At 41.3% G+C, this 22,133-nt stretch overlaps 1 protein-coding gene across 2 annotated transcripts; it reads right to left on the bottom strand.

Moving 5' to 3' along the window:
* Window positions 1-1,285: 1,285 nt before the first annotated feature.
* On the bottom strand, window positions 1,286-20,954 carry LOC139423100 (ring finger protein, transmembrane 1). Of its 2 annotated transcripts, none has more exons than XM_071174749.1 (9): window positions 20,781-20,954; window positions 18,661-19,136; window positions 18,490-18,566; window positions 16,610-16,725; window positions 16,256-16,409; window positions 3,300-3,458; window positions 3,100-3,165; window positions 2,789-2,890; window positions 1,286-2,589 (listed from the first exon to the last, which is right to left on the bottom strand). In XM_071174749.1, exons 1-9 carry the CDS (start codon window positions 20,804-20,806, stop codon window positions 2,455-2,457), a joined length of 1,311 nt encoding a protein of 436 aa, XP_071030850.1. In that variant the 5' UTR covers window positions 20,807-20,954; the 3' UTR covers window positions 1,286-2,454. The 2 variants fall into 2 exon arrangements, with proteins under 2 accessions (XP_071030850.1, XP_071030851.1); XM_071174750.1 differs by having other exon boundaries at window positions 16,610-16,710.
* Window positions 20,955-22,133: the final 1,179 nt, after the last annotated feature.

Genomic DNA, 22,133 nt, shown 5'->3' with positions numbered 1-22,133 from the left:
GGTGACATGATCGATTCTTTAATGTGTTATTCCTGCTGTGGTGGCTGGCTAAAATATAAAATATATTTGTACTCCTTTTTCATGTTATCCAATTGGTAGTTAGTCTTGTCTCATCGCTGCCACTCCCGTACGGACTCCGGAGAGGTGAAGGAAACACAACCCAACCAAGCTGCACTGCTTCTTGACACAATGCCCACTTAACCCGGATGCCAGCCGCACCGATGTGTCGGAGGAAACACCATGCACTTGGCGACCGTGTTACCGTGCAATGCGCCCGGCCCGCCACAGGTGCCGCTAGTGCGCCATGGGACATGCCGGCCAAACCCTCCACTAACCCGGACGACGCTGGGCCAATTGTGCGCCGCCCCATGGGTCTCCTGGTTGCGGCCGGCTGCGACAGAGGCTGAACCCAGAATCTCTAATGGCACAGCCTTAGACCACTGCGCCACTCGGGAGGCGGCTAAAATAATATTTGATTGTTTACTTTGTACTGACTAGGGGCTCAATTCAATCTGTATTTCTGAAGCGTTACAGATTGCCCGTTAGAAATGTAAACGGATATGCAGCATTTACCATCTCCATTAATGCGCTGCAGAGGTCTATATCGGTCCAGTGAAAATATTTGGTGCTGCAGCCCCCTCAGCACCGCTACTCCCCACGGCTATTGCTTAGAGACATGTATCTTGTCAGTATGTCCATAACCTCTGATAGAGCCCTTGGTTGCCCTGACCCAAGTTACTGGGCGCGTTCGACATTGCAGCCAACTTTAGAGGTGAGTTGAGACTGACTGCAAATCCCTGACTACGAATCATCTTGCATCCTAAATAACTAGTCAATATTATTTGTAGAACAGTCGGTCACAATTTTCCCATCATACATCACAGTATTGATGCTCTCAAACAGCCATTGACTGCAGTGCCTCTGAGAGCTTAGAAAACATGATTGTGTTTGAGAACATTCAAACTTAGCTGACACTCACTGTGGTCTCCTTCACCTGTATAGATATGGACTCGCCCAACAATATGCCTCCCGTCCACTTATATGACAGTCCAAATGGGACAATAGTTAATACTAAGAACAGCCAATGGATGGTAGGAAGAGGATATATTTATGCTTTTCTGTGTGTCCCTAAGACCTCTGCACTCTTCATTCTAAAGACAAATAGGATGTAAATAACTGAAAAACCAAGTTGGTTCATAACAAGCTTAAACAGGTTAATGTATTATATAATTAGTGTAAATGCTCAGGGCCAATTATTAGTAGGCTATAATAAAAATAATTAAAAAGCATTTAATATTTTATTTAATTTGTTGATGGAAAGACGTTATGGATGAAAAACATGAAATGGTTTCACTACATAATGAAATATGGTAGTAAAATAGATACATCCTTTTAAAAACCAGAGTGGAAGAATGCAACTGCATCATCACTTTAGAAAAATAATTTATGGATCAAACCAATCTCACAACAATCAGTTGTGTTGCATATTTGTCATCTGGAAAACAAATCTTAAAAAGCAGAGATATCAGACTTAATCTGAAAATAAGAAGCCCCCCAAATGAATAACTTTTAAATATCATTAACCTTTGTGTTTGTAATTGCTTCCCAACGAGGAGAGTACATTTAGTTCTTTAGACCACCTCGGTCTATCCAGACTGCCTCTCAGACACAGAATGGAATCCCTTTGCAACGTGTTGGAACCTTTGCAACTCAAAGAGAGACGTGTTTGAAAGACTGGGTATCTACCAAACACAAAACATAACATGTGTGATCCACATTTGTTCTAACTTTGAAGGGAGTGACATAATACATCTGATTAAAATACTACTATAATTTAAATATCCCTCACCCCACCCCTATTTACCGGTCGGTAGAAGGAACCTCCAGGTATTCCCTGACTAGCCTGGTGCCAGATCTGTTTGTGTTGTCTTGCCGCCCTCTATGGTCATTGTCGTGACATTGACAATAAAGGTAGGAGTTGGCAAAACAGCACAAACTGATCTGGGATCAGGCTATTCCCTGACAGCTCTGTCTAATAAAGACAGAGGCTGTCTGTTCTGTTCTTCTAGGCTGGCCGTCAAAACAAAACATGATTAAATCAGATCATGATAAGAAAAGATACATGTTTGAAAATCAAATCAACTAAAAACAGCAAAAGGGGCCATGCAGAGAGAGAACCAACTTCAGTCAGTCAGTTAGTTGTGTAGAAAAGAGATGGTTGGAGAGGGAGTTGCAGTAACATGCCACGGTGCTGAATGCATCCCAATCACACATTTTATGTGACCTTACTGACGTTGGCAAGTAGTGGGCACAGCCCTTAATGAATGGAGGAACAGTATGGTCATCAGCTTCACAAGCCAATGAGGAGTGGAGTATTGCGGTCAATACAACTGTCACACATCGCAAACAGTGTCCATAAGTCATAGGCTCTCCACTTTCCATCATCTCTTTCGGTCAGTAGATCTGGAGGTAAGGTGTGGTGGCCCCGTCCCTCCACTTGTGGACCTTGTCTGTGATGGCCGTGCGACAGAGTGGACACGTCTTCTCCCGGTTAAACCACAGAGCAATGCACTCGTCACAGAAAATATGCTGTTATTGAGAGAGAGAAAATAAACAAGCATCCTCAATCAAACCATGCTACAATAAAGCACATACAGGCAGTACTGTATGTGTGTGTAGCCTCAGATATCAGGTTTCTAGTGCCTGGTAACTGGTTAAAGAGTAAAAAGGTACAAGTTCAAAAAAGTCTGCAATGTTTTTTCTCTATTAATGTGGTGGTGTATCTTACCTGACACAGGAGGGCTCGAGGGTTCCTGTATTCTGCCTGACAGATAGGACAGATGTCCCCAGCCTCACTGCACTGGCTCCTGGTGGCTGCTGCCCCCGTGTGCTGAGGAGGAACAACAACACATGTTACCATCCCACACAGTCAACAAACAACACAGATCCAAACTACTTACAAGGGTCCACATTATACTGACATGATCTATTCATGAACAAGCTTTTCAGCATGTTCAAGACAAGTAGTCACTTGTCAGGCAACCCACATACCACCACTAAGAACATTTTTCACATGTTGATCTATTTAAAGTACTGTACCTCGCCACTGAGAAATAGCCTCACAGTTTTCTGGAAAGACCCCCACTGTCCATACAATCCTAAAAGCTGAATTGAAAAAGTAAGAGTTTAGTACATTTAAACAAAAGGTGTAAATAACAAAGAATTTCCTCTACTAAATGAGCCATTTTGAAGCATCCATATTTGATCCATGATATGTGGTACAGTTGTAGGTCAGCCACCTTGAGTATGAAGTAGACCAGAGCCAGCAGGACTCCCAGGGTGAGGCCAGTGTTGCCATCCACCTCCTGGTAGGTGATCAGGTAGCGGAACCAGAGGGGGATGGGGGCTACAGACTGGTACACCTGGCCCACCTCTTCAATCAGCATGTACCACCGCCCCTGGGGACAGCGAGTCATGAGTGAATCAATGCTTTCCCGCTGTTGATCCCCTCCAAAATGGTGAAAGATCACACCAAAAATCAGGCTTTTTGTATTTGAACAATATGATTGGCTGTTCATTCAACCACGCTCCTCACGAGTCACAACTTCTCGAGCACTGGAGCAGTATTGGCGCATTCACACAGCACACGCAAGCTGTCCAGAGTAAAATGAAGCGCTCATCAATCCACTCACTGAGCTTATTCATTTAAGGGAAATTGATTCACAAAAGTTAAATGTTCAATAGTGAACATACTAACAATAGGCTGGCTAGTGGCTACTGTTGATAGTCTGCAAAAGGAAAATGTAAAAAATAAAAATAAACACCTAGCATTCTTGATTTATATATACACTAGATGAGGCTCTGTTTTGATGCCACCTCACCTCCATCGTAGCACTCCCCCACCATTGTAAAAAATATTTTGGATGCTGTATACAATAAAGAAGAGTAAAGAACAGCAAAATCACTAGTGAATTACTGTCCAAAAAACAAACTTTTAAGTGGCATTGACCCAACAATAATAAAGAGTGAATATGTACAGTGTGCACTCACTAGGGATATGACCGATACTCTCCTCTGGTGCCAATAAGATAGACTATTGTTCGCTCAATTGCCAATTTTGATAACTAAAAGACAGATTAGACTTTTTATTGTTTTCTCTTTACAGCAATAGCAATTTTCTTTCCAAACTATGTTTTTCCACAATTTAATTTTGAAATATTGCGATATGCCTGGCTGGGCCTCTTTTCACAGACAGTCGCAACTCAACAATCATCTATTTGGTATTTGCAGTGTGTGCAGCCTTTCCCTCCGACTGTAGGCAATGTGATTTAAAAAAAAAAGAAATATTATTTTAAGGCTAGGGGAAGCTTATGATCCTCTCTGGCCAAATAATGATTTGGTAGCATTTTTTGAATGATTTGTATTTATTTCTGTATTGACAGGAGTAAGCTAATTATGCTATATAATTTTGGCAATTTAATTCAATTTACTGAGGGAAAGCATAGCTTCCCCTAGCTTTATGGGCACGCCGCCTATGAGCCTATGTCAATCTACTATCCCCCATAGTAGAAAAGTTGACCTATTCTATTAGTCAGCTTGTCAAAAAATAAATAGCCCAAACAGACTCTTGTACAGTTGTGCGACAATAGATCCAAAATTCATACAACCAGTAGGCCTAGTCTATATACATTTTTTTTAAAGCAATGAGTCTGATGTAACAGATCAGAACCTTTAGCTTAAAATGTTGATAAACTTTTATTTCTTAACATTATTAGCGCAGCAATGCGCACAAGGCAGTAGGCTACGCGTGAATGTCCATTTGGCTACCGGACAATCAAAGAAAGTTGAAAACCATAGAACATGAGATAAATAAGCTACTGGTTTCAATGGCATGTGGAAGTCTTTATAAAATAATTGCCTCCACGGATATGGACGGATTTTGCCTAGGCTACTTTGAAGCAAGGTAAAACATGCCTCATAATATGTAGTAAAATGTTCCTGTTTCAAACAATTAAGGGCTATATGTCCTCAAAATGCATACTGCCTCCAGCTCATTGCAAAGTGGTATGTGACACGCATATGCATATGAATGGAGAATAGGAAGCATGCTTCAATTACCAGTTGAGAAAAAAAAGCAATTTTTAAACACAAGATTGCATTTAGAATTGTTGCGCAATGATTGGGCTTATAAAAGCGCTGTCTGACAGATTTTCTGCCTAAATGCTCTGCGTGAGATAAATAACGAATATACACATTTAATTTAACAAAATTATGCAAATTAACCCATAGAGCAATTAGCATTTTTAAATTTTATTTAACCTTTATTTAACTAGGCATGTCAGTTAAGAACAAATTATTATTTACAATGACATCTACCCCAACCAAATCTGAACGACACTGGGACAATTGTGCACCGCCCTATGGGACTACCAATCACAGCCGGATGTGATTCAGCCTGGATTCGAACCAGGGACAGTAGTGACAGCACTTGCTCTGAGATGCAGTGCCTTAGACCGCTGCGCCACTCGCCACTCAGGAAACCAAACCATGATGGATCAAATGTATTTACATCAACTGGTATTTCCGTCAACGAATAGGCTAAAAAGCTTTATGGGATTAGGATTTTTTTTTTTCCTTCGGCAATTGACTAGTGCCAATTATATTTTGACATGTATTTAGTTTTTAAATTGTCCAAAAGCCGGCTATTACTGGTTTACGGAAATCCTGAGCTATATACAGTCGTATGAAAAAGTTTGGGCACCCCTGACAATTTCCATGATTTCCATTTATAAATAATTGGGTGTTTGGATCAGCAATTTAATTTTGATATATCAAATAAGTGATGGACACAGTAATATTTTAGTAGTGAAATTAGGTTTATTGGATTAACAGAAAATGTGCAATATGCATCAAAACAAAATTAGACAGGTGCATAAATTTGGGCACCCCAATAGAAAAATCACATCAATATTTAGTAGAGCCTCCTTTTGCTAAAATAACAGCCTCTAGACGCTTCCCATAGCCTCTAATGAGTGTCTGGATTCTGGATGAAGGTATTTTGGACCATTCCTCCTTACAAAACTTCTCCAGTTCAGTTAGGTTTGATGGTTGCCGAGCATGGACAGCCCGCTTCAAATCATCCCACAGATTCTCAATGATATTCAGGTCTGGGGACTGGGATGGCCATTCCAGAACATTGTACTTGTTCCTCTGCATAAATGCCCGGGTAGATTTTGAGCAGTGTTTTGGGTCGTTGTCTTGTTGAAATATCCAGCCCCGGCATCACTTCAACTTTGTGACTGATTCGTCAACATTATTCCCAAGAATCTGCTGATATTGAGTGGAATCCATGAGACCCTCAACTTTAACAAGATTCCCAGTACCAGCACTGGCCACACAGCCCCACAGCATGATGGAACCCCCACCAAATTTGACTGTGGGTAGCAAGTGTTTTTCTTGGAACGCTGTGTTATTTTGCCGCCGTGCATAACGTCCCTTGTTATGACCAGATAACTCAATCTTTGTTTCATCAGTCCACAGCACCTTACTCCAAAATTAAGCTGGCTTGTCCAAATGTGCGTTTGCATACCTCAAGCGACTCTGTTTGTGGCGTGTGTGCAGAAAAGGCTTCTTCCGCATCACTCTGCCATACAGCTTCTCCTTGTGCAAAGTGCGCTGAATTGTTAAACGATGCAGTGACACCATCTGCAACAAGATGATGTTGTAGGTCTTTGGAGGTGGTCTGTGGACTGTTTTTGACCGTTCTCACCATCCTTCGCCTTTGCCTCTCCGATATTTTACTTGGCCTGCCACTTCTGGCCTTAACAAGAACTGTGCCTGTGGTCTTCCATTTCCTCACTATGTTCCTCGCAGTGGACACTGATAGCTTTTTGTAGCCTTCCTCTAAACCATAATGTTGAACAATCTTTGTTTTCAGGTCATTTGAGAGTTGTTTTGAGGCCCCCATGTTGCCACTCTTCAGAGGAGAGTCAAAGAGAACAACTTGCAATTGGCCACCTTAAATACCTTTTCTCATGATTGGATGCACTTGTCTATGAAGTTCAAGTCTTAATGAGCTCACCAAACCAATTGTGTGTTCCAATTAATCAGTGCTAAGTAGTTACAGGTATTCAAATCAACAGAATGACAAGGGTGCCCACATTTTTGCATAGCCTATTTTTCACATCTAATTTCACATTTAATTTCATACAACTTAATATTGCTACACTAAAAATCTTTGTCTGGACAATACCCCAGTACTCAGCTTTTATTAGAAAATGAATGGCATGCCACTGTGATCATTTTCTGTGACGACAGAGTAAATTATTATGCAGCCTCAGAGGGGTGCCCAAACCTTTTCATACGACTGTACATTCATGTATTATTTTCTACATTCATTTTTGCCAAATTTATTTTATTACAGATACCTTAATGCATACTTTTTTATGTGAGCAAAACATAAAAAAAAAAAAGTATATTGCATAGTTTTCCTTAAAGCATAATTTTTTTGAGATGGCTAATGTTACTATCCCCACTACAACAACTACAAATAAGTAATTTTCTCCTTGAAATATTTAATTGAAATAATGTAGAATTCCATTCATTCCTATGGAGAACTGCTCCTATTGGGGAGTGCCAATATGGTCGACCGGTGGCTTCAAAGCCTCTCAATGGCCAATACATAGCATCAGCATTCCAGGGTTTAAATACATAATTGAACCAGCGCAATATCTATTTAAAAAAAAAATCTTCCCAAAATGACATACTTTAGAAACAAAAGTGAATGCAGTTAATGTAATTCTAAAGAATAGAGTAATGACTTACATTGCTAGATTATATTACACAGATTTCTAAATAAAATAACCAAATGTAGCCTTTTACTAGCTGAATACAAAGAGAAAGCCTGCCAACCTATCATTCCAAGATGGCGTAGCAGCCGGACGTGTGTTTGTCTTTGTCTTATCCCGTGCCTTATCCCGTGTAAATAGTTGTTTTTTAAAATATATTTTAATCTCACTTTCTATCTATCTACAAACTAAATATACTTTCCTGCAACCTGCCTCACCCATTGTGGTACGAATATTCTATTTTTATTCCTTAATTAACTGGAACCCTTTTAATTTTTTTTTACAATTATTATTATTATATATATTTTTTAAATAAATGTATTTTATTCATAATACAAAAATGAACTTACAGTGCCTTGCGAAAGTATTCGGCCCCCTTGAACTTTGCGACCTTTTGCCACATTTCAGGCTTCAAACATAAAGATATAAAACTGTATTTTTTTGTGAAGAATCAACAACAAGTGGGACACAATCATGAAGTGGAACGACATTTATTGGATATTTCAAACTTTTTTAACAAATCAAAAACTGAAAAATTGGGCGTGCAAAATTATTCAGCCCCTTTACTTTCAGTGCAGCAAACTCTCTCCAGAAGTTCAGTGAGGATCTCTGAATGATCCAATGTTGACCTAAATGACTAATGATGATAAATACAATCCACCTGTGTGTAATCAAGTCTCCGTATAAATGCACCTGCACTGTGATAGTCTCAGAGGTCCGTTAAAAGCGCAGAGAGCATCATGAAGAACAAGGAACACACCAGGCAGGTCCGAGATACTGTTGTGAAGAAGTTTAAAGCCGGATTTGGATACAAAAAGATTTCCCAAGCTTTAAACATCCAAAGGAGCACTGTGCAAGTGATAATATTGAAATGGAAGGAGTATCAGACCACTGCAAATCTACCAAGACCTGGCCGTCCCTCTAAACTTTCAGCTCATACAAGGAGAAGACTGATCAGAGATGCAGCCAAGAGGCCCATGATCACTCTGGATGAACTGCAGAGATCTACAGCTGAGGTGGGAGACTCTGTCCATAGGACAACAATCAGTCGTATATTGCACAAATCTGGCCTTTATGGAAGAGTGGCAAGAAGAAAGCCATTTCTTAAAGATATCCATAAAAAGTGTCGTTTAAAGTTTGCCACAAGCCACCTTGGAGACACACCAAACATGTGGAAGAAGGTGCTCTGGTCAGATGAAACCAAAATTGAACTTTTTGGCAACAATGCAAAATGTTATGTTTGGCGTAAAAGCAACACACCATCCCCACTGTCAAACATGGTGGTGGCAGCATCATGGTTTGGGCCTGCTTTTCTTCAGCAGGGACAGGGAAGATGGTTAAAATTGATGGGAAGATGGATGGAGCCAAATACAGGACCATTCTGGAAGAAAACCTGATGGAGTCTGCAAAAGACCTGAGACTGGGACGGAGATTTGTCTTCCAACAAGACAATGATCCAAAACATAAAGCAAAATCTACAATGGAATGGTTCAAAAATAAACATATTCAGGAGTTAGAATGGCCAAGTCAAAGTCCAGACCTGAATCCAATCGAGAATCTGTGGAAAGAACTGAAAACTGCTGTTCACAAATGCTCTCCATCCAACCTCACTGAGCTCGAGCTGTTTTGCAAGGAGGAATGGGAAAAAATGTCAGTCTCTCGATGTGCAAAACTGATAGAGACATACCCCAAGCGACTTACAGCTGTAATCGAAGCAAAAGGTGGCGCTATAAAGTATTAACTTAAGGGGGCTGAATAATTTTGCACGCCCAATTTTTCAGTTTTTGATTTGTTAAAAAAGTTTGAAATATCCAATAAATGTCGTTCCACTTCATGATTGTGTCCCACTTGTTGTTGATTCTTCACAAAAAAATACAGTTTTATATCTTTATGTTTGAAGCCTGAAATGTGGCAAAAGGTCGCAAAGTTCAAGGGGGCCGAATACTTTCGCAAGGCACTGTACATCCAACATGTGTAGCAAACCAAACACAGGTATTAACAATGCTCAAACATAGAAAAAATATCAATACAAATAAAATACAAAAAAGAAACAATTTAGGTGCAATTATATTTACTCTGAAAATATCTTATTATAATGATTCATGAAGATGTTATTCTTGTTGTTATTCACTAGGGTTAGTGTTTTAATAAGATAATTACATTTAATCAGAATTAAAAATAAAAAAAAATTTGGTATAGAATTTTGGAATTTTGTTTGTGTATAAAGTATTTGGCAACAAGAATTTAAAAAATTAACAATTTCAGTGGTTTTGTTATCATTGCAATAGTAACATATTATATATTTTATGTTAAAATTATAGGCAGTGTTCATAATGGTAAATAAGTACTTTGCAAGGTTTTCCCAAAATTCGGACACAAATTTACATTCAAAGAACAAGTGAGACAGATTCTCAACTTCTTTTTCACAGAAAACGCAGATATCATCAATAGCCACAAATTTGGAAATCATAGAATTACATGGATATATCTTATGCAAAAATGTTGAAGTGCACTTCCTTAACTTTGTTTGGTATACAGTATTTGTAAGGCCTTAACCATGCATTTTTCCAGACAATGTCAGGAATAAGCATGTTCCAGAAAAACTTTCCTCTCGGTGTAAGTTGGTTTTGTGAATGAAGAATTTGTCTTATACACTGCTCAAAAAATTAAAGGGAACACTTAAACAACACAATGTAACTCCAAGTCAATCACACTTCTGTGAAATCAAACTGTCCACTTAGGAAGCAACACTGATTGACAATAAATTTCACATGCTGTTGTGCAAATGGAATAGACAACAGGTGGAAATTATAGGCAATTAGCAAGACACCCCCAATAAAGGAGTGGTTCTGCAGGTGGTGACCACAGACCACTTCTCAGTTCCTATGCTTCCTGGCTGATGTTTTGGTCACTTTTCAATGCGGGTGGTGCTTTCACTCTAGTGGTAGCATGAGACGGAGTCTACAACCCACACAAGTGGCTCAGGTAGTGCAGCTCATCCAGGATGGCACATCAATGCGAGCTGTGGCAAGAAGGTTTGCTGTGTCTGTCAGCGTAGTGTCCAGAGCGCTACCAGGAGACAGGCCAGTACATCATGAGACGTGGAGGAGGCCGTAGGAGGGCAACAACCCAGCAGCAGGACCGCTACCTCCACCTTTGTGCAAGGAGGAGCAGCACTGCCAGAGCCCTGCAAAATGACCTCCAGCAGGCCACAAATGTGCATGTGTCTGCTCAAATGGTCAGAAACAGACTCCATGAGGGTGGTATGAGGGCCCGACGTCCACAGGTGGGGGTTGTGCTTACAGCCCAACACCGTGCAGGACGTTTGGCATTTGCCAGAGAACACCAAGATTGGCAAATTCGCCACTGGCGCCCTGTGCTCTTCACAGATGAAAGCAGGTTCACACTGAGCACATGTGACAGACGTGACAGAGTCTGGAGACACTGTGGAGAACGTTCTGCTGCCTGCAACATCCTCCAGCATGACCGGTTTGGCAGTGGGTCAGTCATAGTGTGGGGTGGCACAGCCCTCCATGTGCCCGCCAGAGGTAGCCTGACTGCCATTAGGTACCGAGATGAGATACTCAGACCCCTTGTGAGACCATATGCTGGTGCGGTTGGCCCTGGGTTCCTCCTAATGCAAGACAATGCTAGACCGCATGTGGCTGGAGTGTGTCATCAGTTCCTGCAAGAGGAAGGCATTGATGCTATGGACTGGCCCGCCCGTTCCCCAGACCTGAATCCAATTGAGCACATCTGGGACATCATGTCTCGCTCCATCCACCAACGCCACGTTGCACCACAGACTGTCCAGGAATTGGCGGATGAACAGGTGAATCGCAAACTGAGTGGAAATCATCCTCAATTACAGGGACACAATTCTGAATGTGGCAAATGTAACTTTCACAACCATCTTCCTGAAATTGAGAGCTGTAAAGATTTTCATAAAAGGAATCGACAAATTATGATATTGTAATGGGACCTTTGCATAAAACATCGTTAATTTTGAGTGCAGTTATAGATTTTCTTCTGTAGTTTCTCTTTTCAAGTGCAAAAATTAACTAGTGTTTTCTTCAATCCATTTTGCTCTTGACCTTACAAAGGCACCCTTTGCCAGATCCGTGAAAGTCTGTTCTAATTCTAGTTGTAAAGACCTGAACACAGACTCCTCTTCTTCAGATAGATTATCTTTCTTTAGAAAACTGTCAAGAACCTCCATCAGGAGCTAGCCAGCTAACTAGCAACTAGTCTTTGTTAGCCACGGCTACCGGTCTTCACCTTTAGCTCGGACACCAGCCAGCTTTAGCTCGGACAATACCTGCCAGTCTGCACAGCGCGATATCAAGCCAGAGCATATCGGACTGCTTCTCTCTACCACATCACCAGATTCCTGCCGCTCTGGATCATTACACCGGATCATCGCAGCTAGCTAGCTACAACCGAGTGGATACTGTTAGCTAACGCTTCTGGCCCAAAGCAAGCACCAGTTAGCCTTGAGCTAGCCTCGAACTAGGCCCATATACCAGCTAATTCTAGGGCTACAATACCTCTTTGCCAACTGGCCTGGACCCTTTATTGTCGACACGGAGCCCCGCCGATCCATCACGACTGGTCTGCTGACGTAATCACCCGATGTGGACTCAACAGGCTTTTCCGTTGCGATGTTGCCGAAGACCCATTTGCTAGCCCCGGCCTGCTAGCTTTCTGAACGCCGTGTCTCCCGCTCACCTAGCGTTGTAGTGCCTACCGAATGTCTCCCTGACTCGCCTATTGCTGCTCATTGGACCCTATGATCGCTCGGCTACACAGTTGATGCCCCCTGGACTGTTTCAATAGCACGGTACCTCATTTTGTTTATCTGTCGGCTCCAGCCTCGAACTCAGGTCCTGTATGTATCTAACTTACCCGCTCTGCCCATTCATCGCCATTTACCCGTTGTTGTCTTAGCTCTCCCGATCAACACCTGTGATTTCTTTATGTCTCTCTCTAATGTCAATATGCCTTGTCTACTGCTGTCTCGGCTAGTTCTTATTGTTTTATTTCACTGTAGAGCCCTCAGTCCCGCTCAACTTGCCTTAGATAGCTCTTTTGTCCCACCCCCCACACATGCGGAGACCTCACCTGGCTTAACTGGTGCCTCCAGAGACGAAACCTCTCTCATCGTCACTCAACACCTAGGTTTACTCCAATGTACTCACATTCTATCATACCCTTGTCTGTACATTATGCCCTGAATCTATTCTGCCACGCCCAGAAATCTGCTCCTTTTATTCTCTGTTCCCAACGCACTAGACTACCAGTTCTTATAGCCTTTAGCCGTAACCTTATCCTACTCCTCCTCTATTCCTCTGGTGATGTAGAGGTTAACCCAGGCCCTGTAGCCCCCAGTACCACACCTATTCCCCAGGCACTATCATTTGTTGACTTCTGTAACCGTAAAAGGTTTGGTTTCATGCATGTTAACATCAGAAGCCTCCTCTCTAAGTTTGTTTTATTCACTGCTTTAGCACACTCCGCCAACCCTGATGTCCTAGCCGTGTCTGAATCCTGGCTTAGGAAGGCCAACAAAATGTCAAACATTTCCATCCCCAACTACAACATTTTCCGCCAAGATAGAACTCCCAAAAAGGGCGGAGTTGCAATCTTCTGCAGAGATAGTCTGCAGAGTTCTGTCATACTATCCAGGTCTGTGCCCAAACAGTTCGAGTTTCTACTTTTAAAAATCCACCTTTCTAGAAACAAGTCTCTCACGGTTGCCGCTTGTTATAGACCCCTCTCAGCTCCCAGCTGTGCCTTGGACACCATATGTGAATTGATTGCCCCCCATTTATCTTCAGAGTTCGTACTGTTAGGTGACCTAAACTGGGATATGCTTAACACCCCAGCTGTCCTACAATCTAAGCTAGATGCCCTCAATCTCACACAAATAATCAAGGAACCTACCAGGTACAATCCTAAATCCGTAAACACGGGCACCCTCATAGATATTATCCTGACCAACCTGCCCTCTAAATGCACCTCTGCTGTCTTCAACCAGGATCTCAGTGATCACTGCCTCATTGCCTGCGTCCGTAATCTGTCCATTGTCAAACGACCACCCCTCATCACTGCCAAACGCTCCCTGAAACACTTCAGCGAGCAGGCCTTTCTAATCGACCTGGCCCAGTTATCCTGGAAGGATATTGACCTCATCCCATCAGTAGAGGATGCCTGGTTGTTCTTTAAACGTGCTTTCCTCACCATCTGAAAAAAGCATGCCCCATTATTATTTAAAAAAAACTAAGAACAGATATAGCCCTTGGTTCTCTCCAGACTTGACTGCCCTTGACCACCACAAAAACATCCTGTGGCGTACTGCATTAGCATCGAGTTGCGATATGCAACTTTTCAGGGAAGTCAGTAACCAATATACATAGCTGATGTTCTGAAAGAGCTGCAAAATCTGGAACCCTTACAAATCAGCTGGGCTATACAATCTGGACCCTCTCTAAAATTATCCGCCGCAATTGTTGCAACCCCTATTACTAGCCTGTTCAACCTCTCTTTCGTATAGTCTGAGATCCCCAAAGATTGGAAAGCTGCCGCAGTCATCCCCTTCTTCAAAAGGGGGAGACACTCTAGACCCAAACTGTTACATACCTATTTCTATCCTGCCTTGCCTTTCTAAAGTCTTCGAAAGCCAAGTTAACAAAACAGATCACTGACCATTTCTAATCCCAACGTACCTTCTCCGCTATGCAATATGGTTTCCGAGCTGGTAATGGGTGCACCTCAGCCACGCTCAAAGTCCTAAACGATATCATAACCGCCATCGATAAGAGACAATACTGTGCAGCCATCTTCATTGACCTGGCCAAGGATTTCGACTCTGTCAATCACCACATTCTTATCGGCAGACTCGGTTTCTCAAATGACTGCCTCGCCTGGTTCACCAACTACTTCTCAGATAGAGTTCAGTGTTATTTAAAAAAATATATAATAATTTAAATTCACTTCACCAACATCACTGCTCTAGAGGAGATCTGCATGGAGGAATGGGCCAAAATACCAGCAACAGTGTGTGAAAACCTTGTGAAGACTTACAGAAAACGTTTGACCTCTGTCATTGCCAACAAAGGGTATATAACAAAGTATTGAGATAAACTTTAGTTATTGACCAAATACTTATTTTCCACCATAATTTGCAAATAAATTCATTAAAAATCCTACAATGTGATTATCTGGATATTTTCTAATTTTGTCTGTAAAATTGTTAAGTGTTATTACTACAGGGGTGTTGTAGGGGGTCTATTTGTTTTTTGAAATAAATATTGTCCTGTAGCTAATTGACCTTGAATCTGAGATTTATTACCACAAATATGATAAAATCATGATTTTCAAGTTTATTTGGTGCCTGCGTTATTATTTTGGAACCTGCACAGTGCGCACAGCATGACTAGCTCACATTAGTTAGCAGTAATGTGACCAACATCAACATTAGGCTTTTTTGTTATTGCCAATCAAATATTGGACATGGTTTATGAAAACATTGCAACAAAATTATATACTTTTTCAACAATTTTGTCTTCATGGAAAATTACGATATAGTCATGCACTTGTATTTTGTACTTGCTAATAGATTTAAAAAATATATTATTGACACCATATTCCATTGAATTAATATTAAAAGTGTTAATTATTTGGCATCAGGAGAGCAAAGAGCATGGAAGAAAGCAGCGAGATATGCAACATAGCGTTATGTTTCTGCAAAATGTTCACTGCTAGCGATTCAGCCCCAGGTCTTCAGGGCTGAGCCCCGGATGTTCTGAATGTCTAGTGACGTCCCTGATATGGTCTAATTTCCTTGAAAGTCTACTAAAGTGAGACTTTGTCCTTGTGTGTTTCTTGGCCATTTACACTAACTAGGTTGTTTTTTAATGTTTGAGTTTGCCTCAACTGCTAGCGAAGACACATCTATCTGCACACTGTCACTGATGGTTTGCTTGAATTCCCTCATTGCCACAGTAACCTCCTGCCCTTAAAGGGAGAGCAGGACATTTTTATCTGTGATATTTTGGTTAAAAGATTTTTTAGAAATTTACTACATCACTACAAAGCATGTCCATCTGTTTTTTTTCTTGTTTTTTTGTAATTATTGCAGAAAAATATTTTGGCAAGTTAAAAAAAACAAAACTGTATGAGTGGCTAGATTGGCCAAACCCTCCACTAACTCGGACGACGCTAGATTTAAAAAAATCTACCTGCCACAGTGGCTGGTGGACTAAACGTTGGTTTTAGGCCCTGATTTTAACTTCACCATGTCCAGGACACTAGAAATTCTGTTCAGGCCAGTACATTTTTAGCCAACGAGCCCGACTGGGCCTTATCAAACACCTGGAGAGGGAGAGAGAGCATCCTTCCTTGCTTACCTGGGCTCTGAATGTCACCAGGCTAGATGGTAGGAGTAGGATAAGGCACTTGAACCCCATGAAGAAGAACTTGAGCATAAAGTTGGTGACACCCACCGCCCATAGGACCTCCCAGAAACCCAGGGGTTCAACAGCTGGGCTCAGGAAAATTAGGCTGAGAAAGAGAGAGGGAAAGATGGATGAGAGGATGTGGATTACATATTATGCTCCCAGTCCTGATGTTTTTAATGTTTGTCAGTTTTGTGTATTAATCATACCACGCTGTGAAGCAAAGGCAAATTTCCACATATTGCGTATAATTATTTTGATTCTATTCTGGTCTGCTGTGAGCATGTGAAGTAAGGGGAAACTTACCAATAGTAAAGTGACTCAGCGAGAAATGTGTAGTAAAGCAGAAGTGTGGAGGACGCCAGGAAGAGGAGCAGCCATACGCACTCTATTTTTGACCGACGATCCTGAGGAGAAATACACTGAAGACGATCAGATTCAGACTGAGGATTGAGTATAAATTAAAGCAATGGATGTATAAATTGAGAATATACAGAACCAGTCAAAAGTTTGGACACACCTACTCATTCAAGGGTTTTTCATTATTTGTACTATTTTCTACATTGTAGAATAATAGTGAAGACATCAAAACAATTAAATAACATATATGGAATCACATAGTAACCAAAGCAAGTGTTAAACAAATCAAAATATATTTTATATTTGAGATTCTTCAAAGTAGCCACCCTTTACCTTGATGACAGCTTGGCACACTCTTGGCATTCTCTCAACCAGCTTCATGAGTCACCTGGAATGAATTTCAATTAACAGGTGTGCCTTGTTAAAAGTTAATTTGTGGAATTTCTTTCCTTCTGAATGTGTTGATGCCAAACAGTTGTGTTGTGCCAAGGTAGGGTTGGTATACAGAAGATAGCCCTATTTGGTAAAAGACCAAGTCCATATTATGGCAAGAAAAGCTCAAATAAGCAAAGAGAAAAAACAGTCCATCATTTCTTTAAGACATGAAGGTCAGTCAGTCATGAACATTTCAAGAACTTTGAAAGTTTCTTCAAGTGCAGTCGCAAAAACCATCAAGCGCTATGATGAAACTGGCTCTCATGAGGACCGCCACAGGAAAGGAAGACCCAGAGTTACCTCTGCTGCAGAGGATAAGTTTACTTAACAGCCTCAGAAATTGCAGCCCAAATAAATGCTTCACAGAGTTCAAGTAACAGACACATCTCAACACCAACTGTTCATTAGAGACTGTGTGAATCAGGCCTTCATGGTCGTATTGCTGCAAAGAAACCACTACTAAAGCAGACAAATAAGAAGAGACTTGTTTGGGGCAAGAAACACGAGCAATGGACATTAGACCAGTGGAAATCTGACCTTTGGTCTGATGAATCAAAATGTTTGATTTTTGGTTCCAACCGCCGTGTCTTTGTGAGGGGCAGAGTAGGTGAACGGATGATCTCCGCATGTGTGGTTCCCACCGTGAAGCATGGAGGAGGTGGTGTGATGGTGCTTTGCTGGTGACACTGTCGTGATTTATTTAGAATTCAAGACACACTTAACCAGCATGGCTACCACAGCATTATGCAGCGATACGTCATCCCATCTGGTTTGAGCTTAGTGGGACTATTATTTGTTTTTCAACAAACACCTCCAGGTTGTCTAAGGGCTATTTGACCAAGAAGGAAAGTGATGGAGTGCTGCATCAGATGACTTGTCCTCCACAATCACCCGACCTCAACTCAATTGAAATAGTTCAGGATGAGTTAGACCGCAGAGTGAAGGAAAAGCAGCAAACAAGCGCTCAGCATATGTGTGAACTTCCTTATTTTTAACCTTTATTTATCTATCTTCTTATTTTCAATGGTGGCCTAGGAACAGGGAAATTTGATCTTGCAACCTTCCGGTTACTAGACCAACTCTCTAACCACTAGGCTACCTGCCGTTCTTCAAGACTGTTGGAAAATCATTCCTCATGAAGCTGGTTGAGAAAATGCCAAGACTAGGCAAAGGGTGGCTACTTTGAAGAACCTCAAATATAAAATATATTTTGATTTGTTTAACACTTTTTGGGTTACTACATTATTCCAAATGTGTTATTTCATTGTTTTGATGTCTTAACTATTATTCTACAATGCAGAAAATAGTAAAAACAAAGAAAAACCCTTGAATGTGTAGGTGTGTCCAAACCTTTGACTGGTACTATATATTTTCTTCCATTAGTGACTTACCTGAAGAAAGACTTGAGTTTGAATGTTCTTATTCGCATAAAGAAAAGTTGTAAACAAGCCAACTCCAACAGCTAGACCTGCAACAAAGTCATGGAAGAGATGTCAGATAACCTTACTAGATAAATAGAAGATTGTTCCTGACTTTATATGTTATAATTACCTGAAACTTACCTAGGGCATGCTGGATGACTAGTTTAGCACCGAGGATGATTATGAAAGGAAGACTCTTCTGAACCCAGCGGAAGAGGTAGCGCAGTTCTGAGAACGAGGTGCTGGGCTCCCCTGACTCCAGATCAGCATCAGCTGGGTCTGTCTCACTGGGCTCACTGTGAGAGTGCTGGTGTCCCCCACCATGTGAATGGGAGTGGGAACTGGTTCTGGAACTGGCTCTGGACCTACGGGATGATGCCCCTCCTCCTCCTCCACTGGGCTCCCCAGGCCCACCGGAGAGAATAGGTACCCGGACTTCATCACTGGCCTCTGGGATGACAGAGCCCCCGGTAGCCCCTGCTGGTGTCCTGGTCAGTAGCTCTGGCTGTATAGTCAGGGACAAGCCATTTCCTGCCTGATGGGCACCTACCTCGCTGGAGTTAGGTTGCATCACAGTTGGTGATTCCCTCGATTTCAACGTTCTTCTGGAATCACTCCTTCAACAAATAAATTGTTTGAGGTAAAGAGGAGAGACAGAGGATATAGCCTAGTTATAACGTGCAGGTGCTAGCTAACAATCTTGCTAAGTTAGCTAGGCCTAGGAGAGAGTGGGGTTAGTTGAGACAACATTGTTTTTAGGAAACAATAGACTAAATTAATAATTTAACCAAATATTTAGGAAGATGTCATAATTTCATGGAGTCTGAAGGAAGTAACCACATGGAAAAAGTGGTAAGCAAGTGAGGTCCAAAAAACTGATTTTCACCAAGTCAAATTAACATATTGTGTTAGTAGTTTCATGATGCTTGTATCTAAACCAAAGTACAGAATTGTAAGATTGTTCTATAAACCTTTTTGAGTCTCTATAAGCTTCCATATGAGGTCATAAACCTAGCACGAAAGTGCATCATTGTAGCTGTGTGGGCTAAGATAGTCAAATGTTTGCCTTGGGGTATGTTGAGCCAATGCCCATTGGGCAAGTTGAACAATTGAAGTGTTTTCTTCCCGGGTGTAATGCAAGACATTATTGCTGGGATATCAGGTAACAACAGGGCCTGACCTATGGTAAAAGTGTTTAAAAAAGTACAAAGTGTTTGTTAGGTGTTAAGCCTGTGTTAAAAGATGCTTAAAATTATTAAAAGACAAAAAAGCGATTGTGATTAATTGTGTTTGGGGTAAGTTTTTTGAACAGGATATGTTCTCAAAACTGTAATGTTTACATTAATTCTGATTATTTCCAGGGATACACAACATCCTGAAATATATGTAGATATCGTTGTTAGAAATAATACTACAGTATATTCCCCGTGATGGAGTGATGCTGAATGTAAAAACAAAAATCACTAAACGTAACCCACTCTCCCCTACTAGCTAGACAGCTGCTTGTGGCAGATAGATCTGCCCTATCATCTCGAATTTATGTGCTGTCCCGGTAATACACTGGTGTCCCCAGTGCACCAGCTCGTACATAAAGCATCCTCCATTCAGGCTACAAAGCATACTTAATTAACTAGATTTAACTAGATCTTAATTAACTAGATTTAATGGCAAGCAGATCCCAAAAAATGCAAAAATATCTGTCTAAAAACATAATTTTCCACCATCACTTTCGGATGTTCGGACAATGTAGGTTGCTCACCGCGTTCAACCGACTATTGCGCAGATCTACTGGTCACATACTACTAGGTTACTCCCCTACTAGCTAGCTACAGGTTGTTATTGACAGCTTAATAACGTTAAACCATTGTAACGCAGTCTAGCTAATGTTACTTGGGCTGGCTAAATTACAGTCAAAGATTCAGGGCTGTGTTATCACCAGTAACGTTATATCAATACCCACTTTTGTACCAGTCTAACAACTGTTTTCTCTTTTGTTTACATAAGTAGTGACAATTAGCTAACGTTTGGTAGCACTTAGCTAGCGAAACATAACTTTGTGACAAGCTGTCTGATCAACATTACAATTGACACTGACAGCTCTTTGGCAAATAGAGGCTGTTGACACTGATGAGATTAATGGCAGTTACTATAGCTAACTGTATATTGTTCGTTAGACTTCAAGTGACAAATATTCTCTATCAGCTAGCTAGGCTAACGGTATGTCATTTCATTAGCAATGCAAGCAAAAAGGCTTTAAGTACCTGTCATACTGAGTCCGGAGTTTCATGATAAGCCACCGTTCTCCATCTAATACTCAAAATTAACCAAAAATGTAAATAAAATAAACGATCTAAAAACAAGCTAAGCCATAAGCCTATCGTTTGGAAGACATCTTGAATACGACAGGCGGCAGCATCAGCGTCGCGAACTGACGTAAAATTGGTCAAAGACGAAAGAGAACACCAGAGAACCAACTCAGCGAAGCAGTCAGTGAATGGGAAATAGACAAATATATCGGTTTTATATTTACTTCTAATGTGATGTAGGCTAAGCAACAAACATTTATCCCATAAATCAATCCCCTTCAATTAATTTTTGTTTCGTGAAGCTCTACGCCAGAAGAACAGGTAGGCTATAGTCACAGGCTCAGTGGCAGATATATTTTCTTCCCCTTTGGTTAAGTTTAGGGCTGAGGTGAAGTAATCTGATCCTAGATAAGCAACCACCTTGAGCGTCCCCAGCTGCAGTAGGCTAGTCGACAACAGACATCACATTAGCTTAGTGTATTTCTGAGTGACATGTTGTATTGCGGGCATATTTCACCCGTGGCAGTCTGTCAACTGGTGATGTTACAATGAATATGATAAGTGCTTAGTTGAGTCATATTCAGAGCCCCCTATGTAGTTATTGTTCTGTTGATGCTTGTTTAATTGGTTGGTGGTTGGCTTTCTAATGGAAATTTTACAGTATTATAATCTGTCCTATGATCTTGACTAAAGCTCTCAAATGTACAGGAAGGAAATAATTGTAAAAAATACATTGAGGTGCTGTGTGACTTTAATTATACATATTTAGCGGTGTTTTGAAGTGCTATGATAGCATGTTAGGATTTGCAATAGCTGTGCAGGGTTCAACATTTCACCCTGGGCTGGGATGCTATGAACATTGATGTCCTTCCATGTTAAGTTAACATGCAAGAAACAAAGAGCATTGATGTCTCTGTATGCAGTGTATTGTTATTTCCTGATCATGCATGTATGTTTGCTCTATGCTTCTGCAGTGGGCAGTGGATCAAACCGCTTCAACAGTGTTAATTTAAAAGAGGAAACAAGCCCATCTCATCTGAACCTGAACAGGCTGTTAATATTCCTCTATTACCTGGGTCTATAGCCTCGGTCCCCAGGTGCTGCTGGGCCCCATGCCAGCCATCTGTTCCAGCAGGCACGGGGCCCGGCTGTGCGGGGCTCATCTGCAGCTAAGGCCAGTGGCAGGTGATCTCCCATTGTGTAATGGATGAGGCCTTCCCGCTGGAAGAAAGGGCAGCTGCCAGAGTGATACTCAGATTTATTTAGAGATGTTCATTCCCACACATTCTCCAGAGACTTGAATGATTT

The sequence above is a fragment of the Oncorhynchus clarkii genome, chromosome 12, assembly GCF_045791955.1.
Source record: "Oncorhynchus clarkii lewisi isolate Uvic-CL-2024 chromosome 12, UVic_Ocla_1.0, whole genome shotgun sequence".
Taxonomy (NCBI): Eukaryota; Metazoa; Chordata; class Actinopteri; order Salmoniformes; family Salmonidae; genus Oncorhynchus; species Oncorhynchus clarkii.
The sequence above is the reverse complement of the archived record's forward strand: the minus strand, read 5'-3'. Positions and strand labels throughout refer to the sequence as shown.